The sequence below is a fragment of the Sarcophilus harrisii genome, chromosome 1 (genome assembly GCF_902635505.1).
Source record: "Sarcophilus harrisii chromosome 1, mSarHar1.11, whole genome shotgun sequence".
Classification (NCBI taxonomy): domain Eukaryota; kingdom Metazoa; phylum Chordata; class Mammalia; order Dasyuromorphia; family Dasyuridae; genus Sarcophilus; species Sarcophilus harrisii.
In genome coordinates, this window is record NC_045426.1 from 383135442 (window position 1) to 383160606 (window position 25165).

The window sequence follows — 25165 nt, forward strand, 5'->3', positions numbered from 1 at the left end:
TCTCAATAAATATGTAATAGTATATATTATTCCCATTTCATTGATGGGAGAAAATAAGGCTCACAAGCCAAATAATTAGCCTATTTGTAGCTACTTATAGAGGAAGGATTCAAATACAAATCCCACTAATTCTTTCTGCTTCTACATCTTTATTGAAAGAAAGAGAAGGCATGAGAAAAGATGTAATATTCAGTCACTTAATAAACACTTTGTAAGCTTCTACTATTTATAATATATCTTTTAGTGCCTGAAGAGCAAGCCAAAGAGATCTTAGATTTTCTAAAAATACTATATTTCACTCCTATATGAGGGTATCAGATCATTTCTCTAATTTTCCATTTTCCTTACCTAAACAATATTTTTTTAAAAGGTCACCAAAACTGGTTTCCAATCTTCTTTGCCTGTGATGACTTTAAGAAGAAATCACTTTATTTTAGCAGGTATGAAGTCTTTTAGGAGGCTTGGGTTCTGGTAATTAAAGATGGGTATTTTAGGGACCCCATGTTTGTGGAATCCCATGCAATAGAGAATGGATTCTTTATGGACTCATATCTCACCAATTAAGATGCAAGTCAAGATATGAAAATATGCAGAAAGGAGGCTATCTTCTTATAGTCTGTCTCCCAATGAAATTAGTTAGACTAGGGATTCATTTGGCTAAAGACCAATCCTCACCTACTGTATCATGTGCTTCACAATCTCAAAGGCCAGATTATGTGCTGCAGAGTTAGCATTTACAAGTGAACTTTTCCATTCCGGCCTGTAATCATACTCCCAAATTTCTGTTCCAAAGCAACCTGAGAATGAAACTGAGAATCAGTTGGCTTGATAAATACTTTATAATGTGCATGAAAATGTCCTCTAGCCTACTTGTCTCCCCAATAGTGCTGCAAATTCCTTGAGCAAGGGCAAAAGGAAAACAAAATGTCCTCATGATACTTACACAATAGAGTCACATATTAGCCCAAGGTCAGGCTGTGAAGTCTGAAATGTTTGTTGTTGTTGTTGTTGTTGATGTTTTTGTTTTTTACACTAAGAACTCTTAATGTGCTAACCTGCCAAAGCTGGGCCTGAAGAAATGGGAAGAGTCAGATCATGTTAAGTCTTTTGTACTTGCAGTAACTAGGAATACTTCCTGCAGAACAAAGGAAGTACAACCTGATGAGGAGAAATGGTCCACTTAAATTTAGGAGCCTTGGGATAGTATATACCTTAGTTTGGCTTAACTAAAATAAGACAATCTAGTTCCATCCAGCCAAGATATAGAAAAATCCCAAAGGCCTTGTTTATAAAGTAATCTTACCTAAAGGAGAATCTTCTGGCAAAGATGCTTACTAGTTAGGTCGTAATGTATTTATGGCTGATGGAAAGGCAACCTTCTTTTTAATCCCAGAAGCATCTCTTGGGCCAGAATATAGAGACAAAAACCTACCATGCAGTCTGGAAGGCTTTGAGAGAAAATAGTGAAAATAAAAGGATGAGTTGTATTTGGCCTGACAAAATGCTTAGCAAGTAAAGTGGGTCAGTTAAAAGAAGGAGAAATAAAGAGAGAATGAAGAAGAGGGAAAAAGAGAGAAAGCACCAAACTACTGTGTGGTACAGAGGGACTACTTTTTGAATAGTAGTCCAGGACCTGAACTTTAGTTTTGGCTCTGCCACAAGCAAATGTCTTGTTGTTGGGCAAGACATTTAGCTTCCTGGGCCTCAATACTCTCATCTGTAGAATGAGGCTTAATTAAAGGGATTCCAGGAACTTACTCTTTTAATGTTTAGAAAATTGTATTTGAGTACAATCAGTTTTCTTTGTAATCCTACTTATTTTATTTTGTTAATTTAAAAATACTATTCTAAGAAGGGACCTATGAGCTTCTCATCAGACTGCCAAAGGATAGGACATGAAAAAAGTTTAAGAACTCCTGGATGATGATTATATAATCACCTTCCTCCTCTTCTCACTCACTCCCTTCATGAGAAAGTCATATGGAAATTCATTTTATGATTCTGTTTATTTTTATAATACATTTTATTTTCCTTAAATTACCAGTTAAAAGATTTTTTTGACATAAAAAAAGTCTTGAGTTTCAAATTCTATCCCTTCCTTCCTTTTTCTCTACCCTTTCCGAGACAGTAAACAATACAATATAGGCTATATTTGTGCAATTATGTAAATATTTCCAAATTATTAGGATCACTATTTGTAAAGTACTTAGCATAGTACCTGAAGCACTCTATAAATATTAGTAGTTATTATTATGTGTATTACTTCCAGCTGGAGATTTTGATGAAAAGAGGACTAGTCTTTCTACTGCTATCTTTGTCTTTGCTTATGTTTAGAAATGGGCTGCACAATAGTTGGACTGTATCAATACCTGTAAAAGGAATGGGAGCCCAAAGCTGAGGGAAGAAGTGCCAAGAAATCACAATCAGATCCTTGCTCTACTAGTCAGAAAAGCCTTCACCTGTATCAAGGGCAAGAACTAAGCCAAGAGTTCCACACCCAAACACCTGGGCTATTCTCTCAGCTCATCTGGTCATTTACTGAGTTACCAATAGCAAGTTAAATTTTTTCTCCTAAATTTGATATTTCAAAATATTCATTCTCTTATTACCCCCCAAATGGGGGGAAATTCTTTTATTAAAATCCTTCCAATTTGATATTGGAATTATTCTTGTTTAACTGGCTTTCTAATATTGAGGAAAATGAGTACTTTGTAAGATACCCCACCCTATGTCCTTCATTATGAGTGAGCGCTCAGCTTCATACCTCTTGCTCAGCTGCCTACTGGGTTTGCCCCCAAATTTATCCAACCCCAAGTGCTGTCTCTGACAGCAGGAATAAGTTGCTCTTTATTTAATGTTTTCCTTCAAAAGATTAAGGGTATCTTCTCAGCTTCCCTAAGTTGCTGCTATTACACTGGTTATAAAGATATTTAGTTCTATTTTAGTGAGGTAGGACCAGTCCTACTTCTTCCTGAGGATCCCCTTAGAAGGGAAGGCCTGACTTCCTTTTTTATCTATCAATCAATCAATACACATTTATTAAGTGCCTATTGTGTGTGATACTGCGTTAAGTATCAGGGATAGGAAGGAAAAAAGCAAAACTGTTTTTGCTTTTGAGGAATATAATTCTGGCAGGGAAAGCCATATGTACACATAATTAAACAAAAATGTTTAATATTATGCAGCCACTAGAATGGCTTACAGATTCACCTAGACCAGCATCTTTCAATCCACCAATTTCTGATTGGTTTATCTACAAACCCAGTTCTTTAGGCTGTTTTGTTCAATCTTTCAAATTGTGTCTTACTCTTCATGACCTCATGCACCCTTGCACACTACTGCTGTCCAAAGATATGGGGGTTATTTGCCATTTCCTTCTCCAAATAGATTAAGGCAAACAGATGTTAAGTAACTTGCTCAGTATCACATAATTAATGAGTGTCTGAGATTGGAGTTTTTAATTCAGGTCTCCCTGACTCTAGGTCCAACACTCTGAGTCACTTAGCTGCCTCCTCAACTATGTTAGAGTCACCATAAAAATGCCACTGAATATAGGAACTATGCAAAATGAACATGTATGCATATAGAAATGTGCAATTACATATATGTATGTGTATATTTAACATACATACACATATCTATATTCACCCATCTATCTACCTACCTCTCTTCCTATGCATCTTTTTACCCACCTATATATACTTATGTACTTATATATCTATCTTCCTATGTTTTTTATCTATGTATCATCTTCCTATGTATCTATGAATCTTCCTATGTATCTACCTATCTTCCTATATATCTGCCTACTTATTTATCAATCTATCTCTCCATCTTCTTATCTATCCATGTATTTATCATCCATCTATCTTTCTATGTATGCATATATGCATTTATCTATCTATCTACCTATCTCTATGAAAGTTTTCAATAATATATAATTGTGATAAAATGGAGTCTCCTTTCTAAAGTATAATCTAAAATTTCACTGGTGTCCCAATTAAGAATCCCACCATCTATAGCCATGCTTGTTATACACTCTATAATGGAATGGGCTATAAAACTGAATTCCATTTAAGTGTACCTACAGTTTCAGAGTGCTATGAACTCTAGATACTAAGGGGCACTAGATTTGGATTAGAGAACTTGGGTTCAAATCCCTGGTCTATCACTAAATGACTTTGGATCAACTACTTAGTCTCACCCAAGACCAGATTCCTTCTCTATACAATGAGGGAGGATTAGACTAGATGACCTGCCAGTTGTATATACAAACTCATTCAGTTTCTCTCTGTCTTGAACCAGGAGATCATTATACACTTCAACAACAATACTATATGTGTATTTATTCTGATGGAAGTGAATTTCTTCGACAAAGAGAAGATCTAATTCAGTTCCAATTGATTAATGATGGACAGAAGCAGCTACACCCAAAGAAAGAACACTGGGAAATGAATGTTAAACTGTTTGCATTTTTGTTTTTCTTCCCAGGTTATTTTTACCTTCTGAATCCAATTCTTCCTATGCAACAAGAGAACTGTTCGGTTCTGCACACATATATTGTATCTAGGATATACTATGACATATTTAACATGTATAGGACTGCTTGCCATCTAGGGGAGGGGGTGGAGGGAGGAAAGGGAAAAGTTGGAACAGAAGTGAGTGCAAAAGGATAATGTTGTAAAAAAAAATTACCCAGACATATGTTTTGTCAATAAAAAGTTACAATAAAAGAAATTCTGTCTCTATGTATGTGTATGCACACACACACACACACACACACACAAACACACACACACACACACACACACATATATATATACACACACACACACCTGTATTTCTATCTCACTGCAGATAAAATGACTAACCAAAATAACTTTGGGTAAGGATGATTACAGACATGGAAAGAGAGTAAAAAAGAAGGGAGAGATCTTTGTTCAGTATTGACTTGGAGCCTCCCAAGTTGGCTCCTATCTAAAGATTTGCAGCAAATAAAATAGTCAATAACCTCACCTCAGTAGAATATATACTCCTACCACTGCTATAAATTTGCCACTAGAGGGCATCATAGACTAACACACCCACCTCCAAGGGTGGGTTCTATAAATTCAGATCCCCTCTACCTAGGATTTTTTTTTTCCTATTTGAAACTAATGACTAGAGAAGAAACACATTATACATTGGCTTTAGCTATAAAAGGAGCATAAAAGAGGACATTGGAATCCACAGACCTTAATTTTTGGTACCCTTGATAGTAATATTGGAGTGAATGATAAAAATTTTTTTAAAAAATTTGATACTAGACTAAAATTAGTTTAGAGCAGAGCTTTCACATTTTAAAAATGTTTCTGGCTTGTTTTTTTACCCTGGGGCCATGTTGGAGTAGGATAGTGCTTAAAGATGATAAACCAGACACAATTTAAACTTATCTGAAATGATCACAATTTTCCTTCAAATAAGTAATGGAGAACAGTCATTGTCTGGAAACCTGGCATTCTGTAGAAAACTTTGGAATTTGTCACTGCCCTAGAGTTTTGTCCAGTCTGCCCACATACCCTTCAAAATAAAATATGAAAGAACCAGAGAGAAAAGTCTTTTAAGAGTCAGTCACATAGTAAAAACGTGCAACCTTTTCTCAGTCAAGAACTAATTAAGCTAAGAGAAGCACCTGAACGTCTTGGAAATTATTAATATAACAAGTAGAAATGCAATTGAAAAAACATATTAGTCCAATGGGAAAAATAAAATCAGCCAGAAGGAAGAGTAAAATTCCAACACAGCCTGGTGAACATTTATTTTGTGATTGTTATTCAGTCATTTGAACATTTATTTATATTTATTTAAAGCTAGACAGAATGACCAAAAAGATGTTAAATAATAAAGAGGTAAATAAACACTATCTCATTTTTCCTTCTATTCCCTCCTATATACATTTATACATGTATTACATTACATACATTTATACATGTATTACACAAATTATACATGTATTACAAAGCATACACACAAGTCATCACTTTTGTGACAAAAATACAATATAGTAAGCTGCATAAACAACATGCTGGTATCAGTTTCCCAACTGAATTTAAGCTCCCTAAGGATAAGGAAAGTGTCATTTTTTTCTTTTTGTACTCCCAGATCCCAGCACTGTGACTTTGCACATAACCGGGTGTCTAAGGAATATTTGTTAGATTTCACTCATGCTCCAAACAAATGCATCCAAGAGGATGGTAGGATGTGAGGAGCAGGGAGAAACTGAGAGGGAAGTCGGCCCACCTGCAGTAGAAAGTTCCTAGTCATTGCCCATGTAATACTACTTGCCCCGGGCAAGTTCAAAGGTGCTGGAGTCCAAATCAGAGGTGGGGATGGGGCTGGACCTCAGACCCAGATCTATGAGGGAGGAGGAGGAGGCAGGAAAGAGAAGCATGTGCAGAAGGTTTCTCAGTCACTGTGCAACTAGGCAGTGGCCAGACCTTCCTCCTGTCATGAGGATTCATGAGACATTTGTGGAAAGACATTTGTTTCCTAGAAACAAATGTTTTGTACTTTATTGGGAGGGGAAGCTATACTGACAGTGACTAAAAATGTGCATGGAAGTTTTCATTATTGAAGTATTCCAGAGGAACTGGTCATATTTGTTTGTTTTAAAGCCTGCAAGGCAAGTTAACTGTGAACTATGTATGCCCAGGCTGATAGAGCTCAAAAGGGATAACTGCTATATTCAGGGCTCTTTCTCTTTCAAACAAGAAAGCAGAAAGACACCAAAAGATTGTCTCACATTTGTGTAATAGTTTAAGGTGCTCTTGCATCTGAGTGTCCTTTTATCTTTATTTTACAACACAGAGAGGATGGATATTATAAAGCCCACTTGCTTAGTTAAGCATGCTATTAACATCGAGAGTAGGAGAGATATTGGAGATGAGCTAGCCCATCTCTGGACTCTTTTAGCCTGAATCTCTTGGGCAGCAGTCTGAGAACCACTGGATTCCTCTCCAGATCCCAATTCAGTGCCAGGATAATGTTTTTAAATGCATAAAAATACATAAAATTAAAAAGAAAATCAATTACATTCATTGGTTATTAAATTTTTTTTTTAAGTTCATAGATGCTAGGTTAAGAAATTCTGACCTAGTCCAATCACTTTATTTTGTTCTTCAATTGTTTCAGCCATGTCCATCTCTTTGTAACACTACCTTTGGGGTTTCTTGGAAGAGATACTGGACTGGTTTGCCATATCCTTCTCCAGATCATCTTACAGATGAGGAAACTGAGGCAAACAGGGTTAAATCATATGCCCAGGGTCACATAACTACTAAGTAATTGAGGCTGAATTTGAACTCAGGTCTTCCTGATTCCAGGCCCAGAGCTCTATCTACTGAGCTGCCGAGCTGCCTCATTGCTTCATTTTGTCAGAGGTGAAGTGATTTGCCCAAATTTATAAAGCGAGCAAGCAGACTATCTGGGATCATTATGTGGGTGGTCTCACTACAGATCTAGCACTCTTTCTGCATTACCACCCTTTTTTGGTAGGTGACTCAAAGCTGGTAAAAATGAATTCCCTTGCTTTCCATCCAAGAATAGTCCTCCATGACATTCCACAGGTTTATCTACTTCAGTTGCACTAAATCTGCTTATCCTTCTTCATCCAACCTTACTCTTTCCAAGGCTGGCAAAGTCTGGCCTTCTTTGCACTTTTATCATTTCACAAGGACCAAAAATGTTTAACACTCTCTTTAAAAAAATTACTCTTGTGGCAACTTAGTTGCTTTTTGGCCAGAGGCTGTTAGAAAATCTTCTTGGTATTCACAAACTCTGGGGTCTCAAGTCTCTTCAGCTGTAAAATGAGATTGTAGGACTGGTTTCCCTATAAGTTTCCATAAATCTGTGGCTATGTTTCCTCAGCTAGCCAACATATAGTGGCAGTTATTTCTCAAAGTCAAGAATTACTCAGCATAAACATTTTTGGTACAAAGTTTTAAATCCAATTACTATTCATTTCCTGTGGTCAACCTTGACTGCTGTGAATGGCATGAAAATAGACAGCTCTCAAAAAAATTACTCATGACTTATTTTGAAAGAAAGTCAAGATATAACAGTCAAGAAGTCAGGCTCAATTATACAACCCCATTTGTCCACTAATTTACCTGTAGGAGTGGATGTGTACAAATCTTCCTGCATGACACAACGTAGTTATTTTATTTTTGTAAATTTTCCCTACAAAAGCACCCCAGTTTGGCTAGCCAAGTTGGAAGCTTCTGTGGTGACAGCCCATGTGTGACAAATTTCTTTTGTTGTGAAAGAGTACACATTTCCAAGTGCCTTCTCTTCCACAGGTGTCTGAAGTAAACAATCCCTAGCATTTACCCCAGACAGGCAGAAAACAACTGCTGCTGTGTTCGGGTGGCTAAGGGGGAGAAGTGCACCCAGCCTCATCCTTGCCAGGGAATCACAATCAAGCAGCTGTGGTTGTAGAACACATCTGGTTCAGTTCTCTAGCTTTCCAATTGTGGGCAGCAGACATCTGGTGAGGGGAAGGCTTCTTTAGCCCTGCATTGATTGAGGAGAGCCATCTAAATGATTTAAATCAGTGTCACTAAAGAATTGTTTTAAAAGAGGTGAATAGAACAGGGTCCTATCATGAGCTTTTAGATTTAGAGCAAGAAGGACTTTAATGATCAAGTAAGCTATTCCCCTCATTTGGCAAATAGAGAAATTGAGGACCAGCAAAGTCCAGTAACTTGCTTCATCCCAGTAGTAGATACAGAATAGGAATACATACAACCTGTCATAAAGTCTGAGGCCAAAAGAGTCTTAATTCATAGAATCTTAGATTTCATTATTATTCCTTCCCTGACCTTGACCACATCAACCACACAATGCATTACTCTTACCACCTCTGAAATGTTGGCTTCCCTAATACCAAGTGGGAAATGGTCAGTGACCCACTTCCCACAGACTGTGTGAGAAACAAGAAAATAAATCTATCATGAAGATCTACTAAGATTTAGAAAACATTTTAGATGCAATGTTGCACTGCTTTCTCCAGCTCCAGAATTATAATCATATAGGGGAAAGAAAAAAATAGCTAAGTGGCACCTGTCTTGCAAAAATCTTAAGGAAGAATCAGCAAATTTCCATAGAAAACACACACGCACACACACACACACACACACACACAGAGGAGTTGTTTTTTTTTTTTTTTTGCATTTTGCACTTCAGGAGCAATTCAAAGATGATACAGATAACAATTACTGGAATTTCAGAATATTAAATTTTGATTGATCTTAACTCCCTTCAAATATTGTTAATTCTTTGTGGGGGAGGAGGGGTAAGAGTGGCATTTATCTAGTTTAACAGTAGTCTTCAATAAAAATCTAGTATATAACCACAAAAATTTGTTTAAAATTTAACACATAGTTACATCAAAACAAACAAATGTTGCTATGGAGACAACTACCTAAATAAAGGCTCACAGAGATCCAAAACATGACGTCACCCAGGCCTGCCTGGAACCATAGTAACCTGCCAGGATAAACAGAAATATTTTGATTTTTTTTTTCTATCAAGTAATGTCAGAGAATTAGCAATTTTATGGCAGTACTTAAGACAATTTCCTTGTAGAGTTCCCTACTCTTATGCTCCTAAAATAAGAGCAAAGGTATTTTTATCAGGGCTATTATTATTACCACATCAACTGTATCCAACAAGTGGAGCATGTGTAGGGCATATCTTCTGTATCAAATTCCCTTGAGCAGTTGCTGACCCCAATAAACCAAGAAATTTATGTTCCCAAAGCAACATGTGGGAATGCTAGTCAAACAGAGATTGAACACAATTGTTCTTGGATATTTTGTTCTTCAAAATGTGTAAACACACACACACACACACACACACACACACACACACACACACCTCAAATCTGCCAAAGCCCAACTTTACTGTTGTGGGATGACCAAAGGACATTCCCTGCTATTTAGATTTTGTTCCATTGAATTGTGTTTGCACTATGTTGAGACAAAGAGATCACAGACAGATTCACAGAGAGACAGAGACAGAAACAAGGACAGAGAGTCAGAGACACAGAGAGAGGGAGAGGGTGCATGGAGGTGCTTCCATTATTTAAAAATGGTCTTTGCCTCTGTTTATTCCAATGGGTCCTTCTTCTGAGGCACATTGTAGAGAGCATAACAAAGGAAACCTGGTAGGGTCTAAAAAGAGGAACTGAGATGGTTTCTATTTATCAGCACACATACACGCTGTCCCCACACCGCTTTGATGTGGAAGGAAAGGTTCAGGAAGACAAAGAAGAGATAAGATGAAAAAGAGAAATGTAGGAGAGAAGAGGAAAGAATAGGAGGGATGATGAAGAATAATAGAAATAGGTTCCAGAATTGGTCTGATCTCAAAATAATAACTAGCATTTATATTGCACTTAATTGGCAAAGTGCTTCACATACACTGTCTCATTTGATCCTCACAATAATTGTGGGAGGCAGAGACATTATCTCTCCATTTTATAGATGAGGAAATTGAGGGAGAGATGAAGTGACTTGCCTCAGGTCTTGCTGGTAGTAAATATCTGAGTCTGGATTTGAATTCTGGTTTTCCTTGACTCCAAATCCAAGATTCTATCTTAACTATACTACATTGTGGGGGAAGAGAACTGAAGGTGCTAAATAACAACTCTAGTGCAATAATTGCAGGCATTGTAGTGCTGTGTCTAGAATCAGGAAAACCTGAGTTCAAATGTAGCCTTAGAAACTTGTTAACTTCATAACTATGGGCAAGTCATGTTACTTTATTCTCCCTCAGTTTCCTCCCCATAAAATGGGGATAATAATAGCCCCAACCTCCCAGGTTATTGTGAGGATCAAATAAAATAAAATATCTGTAAAGCCTTTTGTAAACCCTAGAGCTCTATATAAATGCTAGTACTTTATTTTACTCTTTTGTACCACCTATAATTTAAACTCTATCCATATCATCCCTCCAAAGAACCTCTGAATAGATGCTTATAGACCATTTGAAAAGCTAACGGTTACAATTATAAACAACTAAGCATCATCCCCTTTGACATATTGGGTCGCTAAGACACACAGAGTTCAAATAACCTATTCTGAATTGAGCCAGGCTTTGAAGACCAGAATTAGAAGTAGGACTGTACTGTTTTCCTGGTACTTAGCCTATCATATTATCTTACTCCAAATGGTGAAAGTGACCTACTATCCCATCATCAGCAATAAGTCTTAAGGAGTTTTAGGCAGAGCTTTTCACCAAGCATCATAGATATTATAGAAAGAAGGGACTTGAGAATTCAACCGCCTCTCTTCTCTGAATTTTATAGATGATTAGGAGGTATCTTAGAATTCACCCAGAACAAGTGTCTTTTTTCCAGAAGAGAAAAGTCAGCTCCAGGATGGTGAAATGATTTACCTAAAAATCAGCTGGGAACCAAGTAGCAAAACTGGGATTTGAACTCAGGTTTTCTAATTCTAAATATTCTTTTCATGACACTGAATTGCATATATGTATTAGATGATGACCTTTCTCCTGGCATCTCTTTTCCCTCTTTATAAAATGGGGACATGTTTTTAAAGTTAGCAACCACCTCCCTGGAATAGTTGTTGAATGACCTGATAAATTATTCTCTACAAAGCATGGGACAAATATGAAAAGTCACAAATAACTACGTGGAAATATAGAAGATATTGAGGTTTAAAAGAAGGGGTGGGGAAAGCAAAGATGAACTACATATTTTTTTGGTCTGAGAGAGTTTACAAAGGAAGAATAAACTTTAAACTCTTCCAGCACCAAGTACATCTCCATATTATATATACAGTCAGTTCTTGCTTAATCTAAGCAGGTCCTTCTGCAGACTGCTCCTTCTCCTTGTGGGGCTCTTTGGGGCTCCAACCTCTCTAAGGCTCTATGCCCCTGCAGCCAAAGTGGCTCTGGACTTTTGGCAGGAGCTGTACCCTGGTTAACATGGGATCCAGCTACTTGTCTGCTAGCTGGGGGGGTTGAATTTGCAAAATTCAAAATAATGTAAAGCTAGAATTGCATATAAAATTGTGTATATATACATATATATAACTATACATTCAAATATTTATGTATGTGTATACACACCTATGCATATACATATGCCCCTTATGCCTCATTATTTAAGCTAGGCTTTCTAGATCATTTTATAAATGACAATAATCAGTTATTAAAGAAAATAAATATAGTCAAAATATTTAGTCTTTATCTTACCAAGGTACTATAAATTGTGGCTTGTTAACTCTCTCAACCTTGTTGAAAAATGCCAGGTGTCAGAATCAAAGAATTTTAGATCTGAAAGAGACCTAAGATATCATATCTCATCGTCCCTGTATTGGCAGAGACCTAGAGGACACTTGATTTGACCGTGATTATATAAATGCTAAATAATGGCAGACTTTATACTAAAGCCACTAGTAGTGTTTCCATTATACTACAATTATCTCCATGCTCCCCCTACCCCAAACACAATCTTCACATACTTGAGCGAGGATTAACAGGATTCTAGGATCCAAAATCTAGAGTTGTAAGGGATGTCACAGGCTCTCTTGTCCAGCTCTCTCAATTTATAGATCTAGAAATTATGGCCCAAGGAGATTAGGTAATTTAATTGTCCAGGCTCACATGGATATTAAGAAAAAAAGCTAGGTTTTGAAGCCTCGGCTCTTTCCTAAGCATGCTTTTTTAAAGGGACTCAAATCATGGTAAAAACCTTAAACTTCCAAGCTCTCCAGGTTTAGTCAATAAACACAATGTCTTGTACATGATGAACACTTAAATATCCGTGGAATTGAATTGATTTGAGCTTCTAGTGACATCCCTTTGGAGGATGAGGATGTTTTGAATATATTTGCTTCCTCCCCAAACTGCATAAGTTAAATATAGCTGACCTAGTTACCCTCCCTTAGTTTGGGAGCAGCAGAGAACGTGTCCACATTGGACAGTAATGAAGCAGTATATATACATGACAAAGCCACAACTCTGCTGACTATGTGCTTATACTGATTTCGTCTGCAAACAATGAGTGTTTGGGAAGTTAGTCCACAAGAGTTCTAGTTTTTCCCAAGTTTGACTGACCCAAGTTGGGAGTTGTTTACAATAATTAACCTAAAATCATATCCAGGAACACATTTACTACAAGGTATGTTCTGCCCTGTCTCATAAGAGTCTGTTTAGTTTCTGTTTTTCCTTCCTGATTTATTTTTAAACCAATGGGAAGCAACAATGGATAGTCACCTAGGCAGAAATACAATTCAGTCAATCATTTGGAGATGTGCCCCCCCCCAAAGTACTTTTAGAATATGAGGAATGTGCCTTGTTCTTCTAAAAAGTTTGACTGTTACCAAGGTGATGACTCAATCCTTCACAGCAAAGGATGCTGTTCTGAGAGGAAAAAAAAAAGTAGAAACACACACTTAAACCTACACACAAATGGACGCACATATATACCCCAACTTAAGAGTCATATATGAGTAAAAACTTTGATGCTTTGAGATTTACAAAGTCCCACCTGAAAATGGCTAAAAATGATTAATGTGATATGGTATGTAATAAGCAATGTCTTTGGAGTCAGGAGACATGAGTCCTAGTGCTAGGATTACCATTAATTTGCTAGCTCTATGACCTGATTTACATCATTTTACAGCTTCAAGGGCCTCATCTGTAAAATAAGAAAATTGAGCTCAACCAGGGGTTGGCAAATCATGGCCCACAGGCCAAGAACAGTCCACTGCTTGTTTTCATGTGGTTCATGAGCTAAGAATTGTTTTTATTTAAACTAAATAAAAAGTATTTTATTATTCGGTAAGTCAGTGCTTACCAAAGGCTAGAAGAGACTATCTGTAAGGTTCTTTCCAGCTCTGAACATTTATAATTTTATACTGCCCTGGACTCCTTTAAGAAAATCATATTCCAAAAGAGACATTGGGATGTAAGGACTTGGACTTAAAGTGAGGAAGAAACAAATTATACTAGCTCAAATAATATTTTTCCACTTTTCATTTTTCTTTGTTTATATAAATTTCAGACAGCTAAAAATTATACAGATAACTGATTCATATGAAATTTTTATAGGAAACACATGATATTCATAAAGAAAATCTCTAGTTATTTTTTTTAAAAGGTTCACATCAAAACACCCCCTCAGGGGGAAAAGGCATAAAAGGAGTGGAAAAAGAAATAACTTAAATGAATACAGCCTGTGTTCTATCAAGGCTTTATTACAAGGAGTTGCTAGGTTTTGGAGGACAAGATAACTTAAAAAAAACCTATGTCAAGATGAGCTATGTTCTAATGTGTTTTCAGTGTATTTCGGTATACTGAAGGATGGCAAACATTACCAGAGTGTGAGGTGAGAGAAAGGGGAAATGAAAGAAGGAGGGCTGAAATTGTTACACATAACAAAGGGTGAAAATCCCGTCATTTCTGCTGAATCTGACTGCCCAAGGGAATCAAGGAAACTACTGGACAGGATTGTGAGTAGTAATGGGAGTTGGGAGACTATCATAGAGAAGATTATTATAGTAGATATTGGAATATTCTAGGACTTTACAATCCAAAAGCCACATGATGGATAGGATCATGGATTCATCTCAATCAAGATACAAGCAAAAAATCTAGGAGTTAGGAGACCAATAAGATGAGAAGAACAGCAGATCAAGACGTCAAGGCAGATCTAGGTTGTGATTACACCTCTTAAAAATAGAGAATTAGTGAACAGAACACACTTAACTGAGTACAGTCCTAACACACACAGGAGGTTTGTCCTTTTTTGATATTTCCTGCCAAGGAAAAATGCAATTTTAGCATCTATTCCACTAAGTGAGGGGAAGAGTCCTGCCATTGGTTTAGGAAAATTAACAGGCAGGAAAAGTTCTGATATCTTCATGTCTCTTTAATGTTATTAGATATGTTTTTAGGTTAGATTCTTAATTTTGTTAAGTTTTGTGTTAAGTTTTAAGGATCTAGTAAATAGAGGTACTGGGACTACAGTAAGGAAGATTCATTTTCCTGAGTTCAGATCTGCCCTCAGACACTAGCAAATCACTTAACCCAATTTGTCTCAGTTTCCTCATCTATAAATAATGTGGAGAGAAAATGGCAAAGCACTCTAGTATCTCTGCCAAGAGAAACCCCTAATAGGGTCATGAAAAGTCAGACATGACTAAAAATGACGAATAAGAACAACTTAGGAGTTGGTTTTTATGGATCCCCATTGGTCAAAAAAACCAAATTTATGGAACTCACAAGCTTTTTGTAATCTAGACTGTTAAGAAATAGGCTCTATGATGTGGGGTCTCCCACAATTTCTGAAAATAGGGTTCTACATCTAGTAAGTGCTCAATATTTGTTGAATAGAAAGGAAATACCAGGTAGTCAAAAGAAACAAAGTTAACTAGGAGCTAATTAATTTAGGGAGGCACTGAAAAGACTAGTGCTACTGGAGGCCGAGTTCAGATACCACCTCTTACTACCTAGATAAGTATGGGTATGTCCTTAAATTCTCTGGACCTCAGCTTCCTTAGCTGTAAAATCAGGGGGCTAGATCATATGGGCACCAAAGTCCCTTCCAACTCTTGACTTGTGATCATTAAATTTCACCTAATATGACTACGTGCACCCTAATCCAGGGGTGAACTTGCTTTTATGACTCACCATATACTTTGTATTTACTTATATGCTCACTAGTATCTCCCAAATGGAAAGTAAAGTCCTTATATTGTAGATGTTATTAGGAACAATCAATCAATGAAAACTTATTAAAAGCCAATACTGGAAGATTCAAAGAAAAAATGAACAAAACCATACTTTTTCTCAAAGAGTCCATATTCTGTGTTGATTTGTCTTGCAAAATTCCCTTTATGAAGTACATATGCATTTATTTGTTCAATTTTAATTTATGGAATAAAATAAGTTTCCATAACATAGTATAATATGAAAAGATGATTGCAAACTAAACTGCAGATTTATTATGTATAACTTGCTATTTCTTTTAACTATATAACAAAGTTATATTTTTAATGAAAGTAATGCAAAAACAAAGACAATCAATAAAATAAGTTTTTTTTTAAGAATATAAGTTATTCATGGACAGGAAAGAATGGTTTTATTATTTTTCTTTATTATCCCCCCCACACCTCCTAGTCTTTGCCTCACATGTATTAGGCATTTGATGCTGATTGAATGGTTGTGAAATAATAGAAAAAAAAAACCTATCAAGAGAACAAGGAAAGCCCTAAGAGACAAAACACTTGGGGAAACAAAAGTCAGTATGAATTCCCCAAACTCTGCAACATTCTTAAATATACAGAGATGGATTACAATGAAAATAAAACTTTACTTAAAAAATAAACTTTGGTGTTTGAAAAGAACCCATCTGCTGTTTTATTTAAGCTTAGCAGATAAGGAGAGCCAAAGAGAGGTGCTTGTGAAAAAATGGGACAGGACATTGACTCTATGTGTCAGTATGATGAAGCTTGGCTCCCAGATCAGATCTCATCACCAAGAACTGTTCATGCTGGTGTTGGGTTCCTTTTATTCAGACTTGCTTCAACAACTGTTCTGGTTAACCCAGGGAATATTTATAATGGGAGATATCAGAAATGCTGGGTTTTGATGGTTTCTGATGGGTCAAAGTACATGATGGCAAATAAAGATTTAGAAGATATTTAGAGAGCTGGTATAGCACAGAGGATAGAGACTTAGTCTTAAAGATAGAAAAAGATGGGTTCAAGTCCCAGCTCCAGCATATATTGACATAACCTAGCAATGATCTAGGACCTAGGCAACTCTGAAGAGTGTTAACTTTAAGATGCAAAGAAGGCAATCATCTATATTCATAGTTTTCTCACCTAGAAATTCCATATGTCAGTAAAATCACAAGCTTAGTCCTACTCACTTAAAAAAATTATATTTAGGATTGCAAGACCTGCTTTCTCTTGTAATTATACACCTCAGCAAGGGATTAGGAATTCTAGTCCTATCACACAAAAGTATTTGCATAAAATTTTCACTCTCTTTTTCTAGATCCCTTCCTCCCCCACATTCTTATTATTTTCAGTTCTTATATACCAGGGGACACTATTTTGGAGAAAAAAAAAAAGCATGGCATACGATACTCAAACTGAATTTCTAGAGTCATAATCCTTCATTGTCTCCTGACCCTGACATATCAGCCCTTCTTTTCTCTTTTCAATAACAATAATAACAAATTCATCCAAGTATTCTAAAGACAGTCAAAGCCCCTTAGCACAGTCAGGCTTCTCAGAAGATATTACCACTGAACAAAATGAAGTATCTGCTTGCTGCTTAGATGATTAAAAGAAGAATTCCAAGAGTTTCAATAGTTAGCTAAAAGAGAAGGGCATCCACATATCTATTTATGAGGATATGGAAGGAATATGATCTATGGATAAAATGAAGCTCTTTAGGTCACAACAGTGTAAACTACTTCATACCCAAAGAAGGAGCTAGTGAGCAGGGGCAGGGACTTACTTGATTTTGCTGAAGACGATGTCCACATCGGTGATTGTCACATTTTTCCCATCGATTACCTGGCAGTCCTTACAGAGTTTTGACCAGTTTTTTCCATGCATCTCTTTCCCCGTGGCTCTGGTGTCTCCGTGGATAGCAAATTTCCTAAAAGCCTCCTCCAGGGCACTGAGTTCTGGGGCGGTAGCCCCCTCATTGGTGCCCTCAGATTCCAGGGAGAGCCGTTTAGCTGATTTCTCCTTGGCAGGATCTCCAGGAGACTTGGGGGGAGTCTTGTTGGCAGCTTTGCCAGATTTGGCTTTGTCAGCCATTTTACTGGAGAAAAAAGAAAGAGAGAAGTTACTGTTGCATCCTTCCCATATGGAAGTGCCTGAGGGCCACTTTCTTGATTAGCCTGCTCACAGGATGTAGGGAGGTCTTATACATGCTATGGCAGGTAATCCAGGATGTGGAACAAACAAAAGAAGACTCAGACTTCTTAGGGAGCGTCACCTCCATGGGCCACCAGATTGTCTCCTCTGCTCTGAGTCTTTCTCTGGAAGAGAAAAGTAGGAGCAGCATTGTGAAAGACTTGAGTCTCAGACATTTACTGGCTATATGACTCTGAGCAAGTCATTTATTCTCACTTTCATCATCTGTTAAATGGGAATAACGTTAGCACTTATCTTGCAAGACAGCTGTGAGAATCAAATGAGGTAATAATTGTAACACTTAGCTCTTCCTGAGTCAGGAATCTGGCCCTCTATTCCCCACTCCCTTGTCTTTCGATCTTTCTTAAGACTCTCTTTGCCTGAGAACTTCTGTGTTGATTTATTTGGCTACCCAATCAGAACAACCAGAACAGTTCAGATGACTGACAGATTTGGCTGAGTTTGCATCTGCCAAATATCTCACATTTGTTTCAAATGATTTAAACAAATATTCTGCATCCCTTAGTTTATTCCCAGTCTAAATTGCCAGGGTTCCAAGCCCACCCAAGATCTTGGGTGCTTAAGCCAAGGTATCTACTATGTGATATAGTAAGTAGAAAGAGTACTGGGCAAAGGATCATTTATGGCCCTACTAGTTAAGTAGCTTTGGAGGAGAAAAACAACAAAAACATTTAATCTTTTTGAGCCTTACTTTACTTATCTGTATAATGGGGTGAAAATAGTTAGGATCTATATTGTACAGTTGTTGCATGGATCAAATGAGATAAATATTTGTCCAAAATTTTACAATTTGAAAGTGCTATATAAATGTAAGCTATTGTGGTTCAAGTGAACACAAGTATATCTGCAGATAGCTCTCAGAGTTATTTTGAAAATAATATTAAATATTAAAGGCATATTAACATAATCAAATATGTCAGTGTACTTCTATATTTAATATTATTTAAGAATGATGAATGGCCCAGCAGTCATTTAGATTTTAATCTGTGTAGGTGTAGGTGTAGGGTGGGGAAGATTCAGGGCTAACAGAAATAAAGACTCTTGGAAACAAAGACATTGCCACAAAGATAAGTATTTGAGGTTCTCAGTTGAGGTATATGTCAGATGGATTTAAGTGGAGAGTTTGAAAATTATAGTGATTTAAAGAAACCAGATATGAAAATGATCATATATATGGGGAAAATAACCAGGCAAAAAGTCTATCAAGGTTGAATCAGTAGAGCTTTAACTAGGCTAGAACAATGAGACTTTGTTCTAGGACATTATTTTAGAGGGGTCTGACTACCAAATGACATGCTCCCTCCTTCTCTATGGCCCAACTTGGCCTCTTTTCACTCCTTCTTCCCAAATCTGTCCTACTAAGAGGTATCTCAGGGACTCCCCCTCCTTTCTATTCAACTAAATTGTTCCAGTCACCAATATTGCCAGTTATGGTTCTAAATAGTAGGCTCTTTTGACCACAAAGGTATTTTTGGTTTTCCTTTGGAGCACTCCTGAATCCTCAGATCATTATATGGTACAGAAAGATATATCATTAGCCCTACCATCTTTAGGCATGTAGTCAAAACAAAGAACAGAACTATTTTCTTATCTTGATATCTACCATTGAGTTTCTCATACCTAAGGAAAACCCAGTTACAGAGCAGAAAACTTGAATTTTGCATTAACTCAGACTGAGCAGCAGGGACTAGCTTGCCTTCACAACTAAGAGGCTTTTTATGGATTACTCAACTGACTGCCAACCACAAAGTGAGTCTTCCTTGTCCTAGGATGAGAAATTTGGGAATGTTCCCAATCAAAAACATCTGGCTCCAAACTCACAATTTTACAGTTGCTTTGTTGAGGAAAAAATGATCTGATATGATTAACTTGCTAATATATTACTGAGAAATAAAGAGCATGAAAATAAACTAGAGGAAATTAGAAAGAAGCACCCTAAGTGTTATTTTAAATCAATGCAAAAACTTATTTGGGGTTGTCTGTGCCAAGTTAAAGCTCACTTCACTTCCCAATATAATGGCTTATTGATTGTTCACCTCAAGAACTGGAAACTCCTGATACTTTGAGTATCAAAAGAAAATGAGCACCCATTATGTTAACAGTGAAAAGATGAGACAATCAACAAGCATTTTAAAACACCTTTTGTGTTGCATGTTCTTTTCTATTAGATGTTGCAGATACAAAGAAAAAAAAACCCGAGATTCCCTGTCAACAGTCAGTTTACATTTTACTAAGAAAATAAGAACATATTCCACAGAAAAATAAAGTGATGTCAGTGGGAGCTACTAACTGGAGTAATGAGAAAAGGCTTTCTGAAGGAAGTAGTACTTGAACTGAGTCTTAAGACTAGGATTCTAAGATGCAAACGTAGGGAAGGAGAAAATTCCAGGTAATATCCCCTGACTTAAAAGTTAAGAGACCTGGATTCAAGTACCAGCTCTGACAAATACTGTATTACTGTGACAAAGTCACTCAATTGCTCAATTGCAATCTCCATTGCTTTAGTTGCAAAACATGTCTACAGGGGACAATACCATTTACATCCCCTGAATTGAAGGGAAGTGCTTTCTTAGCTATGAAGCACTTGTTCCTTGGAGGTTATGATGATATCTTGGAAAGAACATCTAGTCAGAATTCTCTCCAAGCTTGTTTCTTCATCTGAAACATTAGGAAAATGATACTTAGAATGCCTCCCTTACAAAGTTGTTGGGAAGGAAGGACTTTGTAAATCTGAATTCATTTAAAGAAATAAATGGAAACTATCATGTAAATGCCAATTATTTAATCAATTATTGAGACAGCTAAATGGGGCAGCAGGATTTGAAATCAGAAAGATGTCTCAGACATTAGCTGTGGTACCTTGGGCAAGACTCTTAATCTGCCTGCGTCGGTTTCCTCATCTATAAAACAGGGATAATAATACCTTCCTCACATGATTTTTGAAAGGAACAAATATATGTGAAGTGCTTTGCAAATCTTAAAGCACTATGTAAATGCTATTATTATTAATCTCTTAATATTGATTCTTGCATGCTGATAATCGTTTGCTTGCTGTCTGTAAGGTTACCTACTTTTTGTTAAAAAAAAGAGTGAGCAAGTTCTTATGACATCATCACCAGATTTTACAAAGACCATCTCTGTCCCCTTTCCTACCAAAAACAGTAGGCAATATACAGGTTTCCCAGGAAGCAAATTGCTAGTTGTTCTCTGGAGTAGGTTATTTTCTGAGGCTAACTCTGGCCTCAGTATTCTAGAAATAAGGCCAGGGTTAAGCCAAATAGGGAAGCAAGATAATTAACTTGCATTTCCATAACATGTTAAAGTTTACTAACTAAATACATTTATGTGTAAGCACATGTACATGTGCACAAATATACATGCAATATTATACATACAAGTATATATGTTGTGTCTCTTTTATCCTCATAATCATCCTGTGAAATAGATACTACTACCACCTTATAGCTGAAAGCTAAGAGTTAGGATTAGGGTTAAGTGACTTGCCCAGGAGGCAGGATCTGAACCCATCTTCTAGATCCACTGCTCTGCCCACTGTTCTATGCAGCTTCCATGAATGCAGTAAAGTTTGTCTGTCCATTTTCACCATGATTAAATGTTTTCAAGCTAAACTGTCCATGGATAAGTGCTATTAATGTCTCCTTTGGAATTCTAGAGACTCTTAAATGTGAAAAATCAAAAGTAAACAAGATTTGTATGTTCCCTTCCCCCTGCTGACTAACAAACTAAAGGGAAGAAATCAATCAATCCTTGTTTGGAGTCAGTAGTTGGCCATTTCCCTTCCATGGGCTGTGTCTTTATCATGACCATTATCTCTAAAAGCAATATGGGCAAGTAGAAAAGGAACTGGGTCAGGTATCAGAGCCCTAGAATCTCTTTCCAGTTTTATCACTGACACTCCTCTTTATCTGAAATAGGAGCTTCTAATAATGCTTACCTTTTGTTTACCCTAGAGTGCACTTAGTACTGGGCTTCTTTTGCCATCCAAAAAGGGAAAGGGTGATTGGAAAGCACCAACCACTACCATACATTCATTACTTCTACTGGTTAGAACACAACATCCTATCTACCTTACTGGCCCTTGAAGACAACTGTATTACATCCAACACAGTGAGATTGATCCCAGAATCATAGACTTTTAGAGTCAAATATTCATAACAGAATATTAGGCCTGAAAGGGAGCTTAGAGAGATTAGCTAATCTTGCTCTTGCATTTTACAAATCAAAACTGATACCTAGGAGGGAACAAGCATTTGTTAAGTACCTACTGTATTCTAGGTATGGTGCCAAGTGCTTTACAATTATTATTTTATTTGATTCTCACACAAGCAATCTGTCTGGAGTAGGTGCTATTATTCTCATATTACATTTGAGGAAACTGAGACAGACAGAAGTTTTTACCACACAGCTAGAAAGTGTCAGTGCCTGAATTTGAATTCAGATTTCCTTCCTGACTCAAAGACCATTGTTCTATCCACTGCACCATTGAACTGCTTAGACAATGTCAAGTGATTTTTTTCTAAAGTCACACAGGTAAATAATGGCAAAAACACTGTCAAATTATGTTTAATTTGCATTATTTAGGACAGGAAGAAAGGAGTATATTTTAGAAATATGTCTCTAAAAATGATTCAAATAAAAGGACTTAAGTTGATCAGGAAATTCTCTTATATGGACCAACTACTTCTCTCATGACATGGATAAATGAGGTATTGCATAACTAACACTTCCTAGAACAAACCTCATTCTTTCAAGGATTTGTAGATATAATACATAGGATTATAAAGCAGGACGGGACCACAGAAGTGATCTAGTCCAACTATCAGCTAAAGTAGAGATGTTAAACTCAAATAGAAATGGGGCCTTTAAAGTGCATTAGGCTCTCTGAAGGTGCCATATTAACTTAGTTTTAAAATGTAACATTATTTATAGGAGGCAACTAAGTGATGCAGTGGATAGAATGCCCAGCCTGAAGTTGGGCAGATTCATTTTCCTGAGTTCAAATCTGGTCTCAGACACTTATTAGCTTTATCACCCTGGACAAATCACTTACTTACTCCTATTTCCTCAGTTTCCTCATCTATCAAATGAATTGCAGAAGAAAATGGTAAACTAGTCTAATATCTTTGCTAAGAAAACCCCAAAAGGGGTCACAAGAGTTAGGCACAACTGACTAACAATATTATCTATATTTTGTTGTATTTTAATTTATTTTGTTAAATATTTCTTAATACTTTTAATCTGGTTCAGGCCTCACATAGGGGCACCCAATGCCTTTCTAACATTCCAGAGACATGCAGCAACTACTTGGAGATCTGATCTCAGTGGCAGAGAAGTCATTATCTGTGAAGGCAGCCCTTTCCATTTTTAGACAGCTTGCTAGGAAATTGTTCTGTAAATTAAACTGCAAGTTGCCTCTTTGCAGCTTCCACCCAGTCCTCCAAACTCTACCCTCTGGGGTTATGCAGAACTGGTCCAGTCCTCCTTTCACATGAATACTCTTCAAATAGATGAAGATTCCAGTCATGTTCTTCCTCCTCTTTTTCTCCAGTCTCTATAGAATCACAAGCCAAGAGCTCTTACAACACACTATGGTACATTCAGAGAAAATCTTGGCATCTTGTTAGTTCTATGGAGGCCAATGACCCTTTTCTCAAAAAACTAACTTAACAAAGTAGTTCCAATGTCTTAGGTGTTAACATTATACTTAAAGATATTAGCAAGGTTTATATGAGTGAGTAGTTTTATTGGAGGACAAATATAGCTAATAAGTATTTTCTAAATTAATTTCTTATTTACACTGGTTAATATATTGAGAGGTGGCCATGTTTAATGGCTAGAGAACTGGTCTTCAAGAATGGCTTTGGACAAGTCATTTAAGTTGCAAAAGAATGGTCAAACTCTTTTGGTAAAGGGAATTCCTCATTGAAAATCCCACTCCCAATCCCAATACAATCATGTTCCCTCCAAAAAATCTGTTATTTAACTTTGCTTTTTAAATGTTTCTTTAGTTGCACATTAGCAAAATTATTGATGTTTTTTGCTCAAATTTTAATGAGGTCTAAATTTGACCCAGAACCCACACATTGAGCATGTTCTCCAGTATCTGTGGGACCTTGCCAGCTGCAGAAGGAGCTCCTGGCCAGCTATCCATCCATTGCTTACTTCCTTGCTGCCTCTCTCAGAAACATATGAGACAGGCAGTTTCCCTTGTCATGTCTCTAGGGCAGCGAGAGCAGGCAGAGGAAAACAGTGAAGAACCAAAAGGCTGCCAGCATGGATAACAGGACTGTCATCTTATTTCCTACTTGCATTTCTCTCCCATTTTACTTTTCAACCAGGAGGAGGAAGAAAACAAATCACTTTTCCCAAAAAGATCCTATAGTCCCAGGGAACTGCTTAAGGAAGGAGAAACAAGAGCTATCAGGCCACCGACTGCATAAAGGCCCTTTACCTTCCTCTGCACTCTCCAGTGTTTGTATACTGCATTCCCAGGAGACCTAGTTCCACCCTGGTCTCAAACATCATTTAAAGGGAAAAGGGTCAAGTGTGGGTGGGAGTGAGAGTGAGAGCCAGATCAAATTTCATTCAGGTTAGCAATAAACGCTGCAGCCTGGAAAATCCCAGGGCAGACCACTCCATCTCTCTCGTCAAAACTGTCTTTTTCCCCAAATATTTTCAATGTTTTTAAGAAGCTGAAGAGAAGAATCTCATTTTGGATTTTTTCAAAGTCAAGCCGAATGATGAAAGACAAACAAGCCTCCAAAAAGCTCTTGAGGCTAATTCTCTGTGAAGGACCCGGACCCGGACCCAGGTCCTCGTGACAAAGACTGGGTCTCTTTCTGGATACCAGCCCATTTCAATTAGGCAGATTCAATCTGTATTTCTTAACTGTTTTCTTAGGACTGGCAGAACTCTGTCCTAAATTCTGGGGGAGATACAAATATAAATAAAATCTATTCTTTGCCAGCTTGCAATCTGGTGGGGATATAACAATAACAATAACAACCATAACAAAAACAAATATCAGAGAAATCCATGGAAATAGGTCATATTTGGAGAAAAGGGTTGCAAAGTAGTTATGAATGCAAAACTCCAATATGAAACTTTGCTGCAAAACTCCAACAAGGTAGGCATACTTAGGGTACTTTAAAAAGGGAAGACTCAGATAGCCATCTGAA

At 37.0% G+C, this 25165-nt stretch overlaps 1 protein-coding gene across 1 annotated transcript in view; it reads right to left on the minus strand.

The window, feature by feature from the left end:
- The window catches only part of TPPP (tubulin polymerization promoting protein), a 114268-nt gene that overhangs the window by 58890 nt on the left and 30213 nt on the right, over positions 1–25165 (minus strand). Inside the window, exon 2 of the mRNA XM_031946080.1 lies at positions 17539–17850. Coding sequence (XP_031801940.1) covers positions 17539–17846 — 308 coding nt within the window. The 5' untranslated portion in view covers positions 17847–17850. The remainder of the gene's footprint in view (positions 1–17538; positions 17851–25165) is intronic.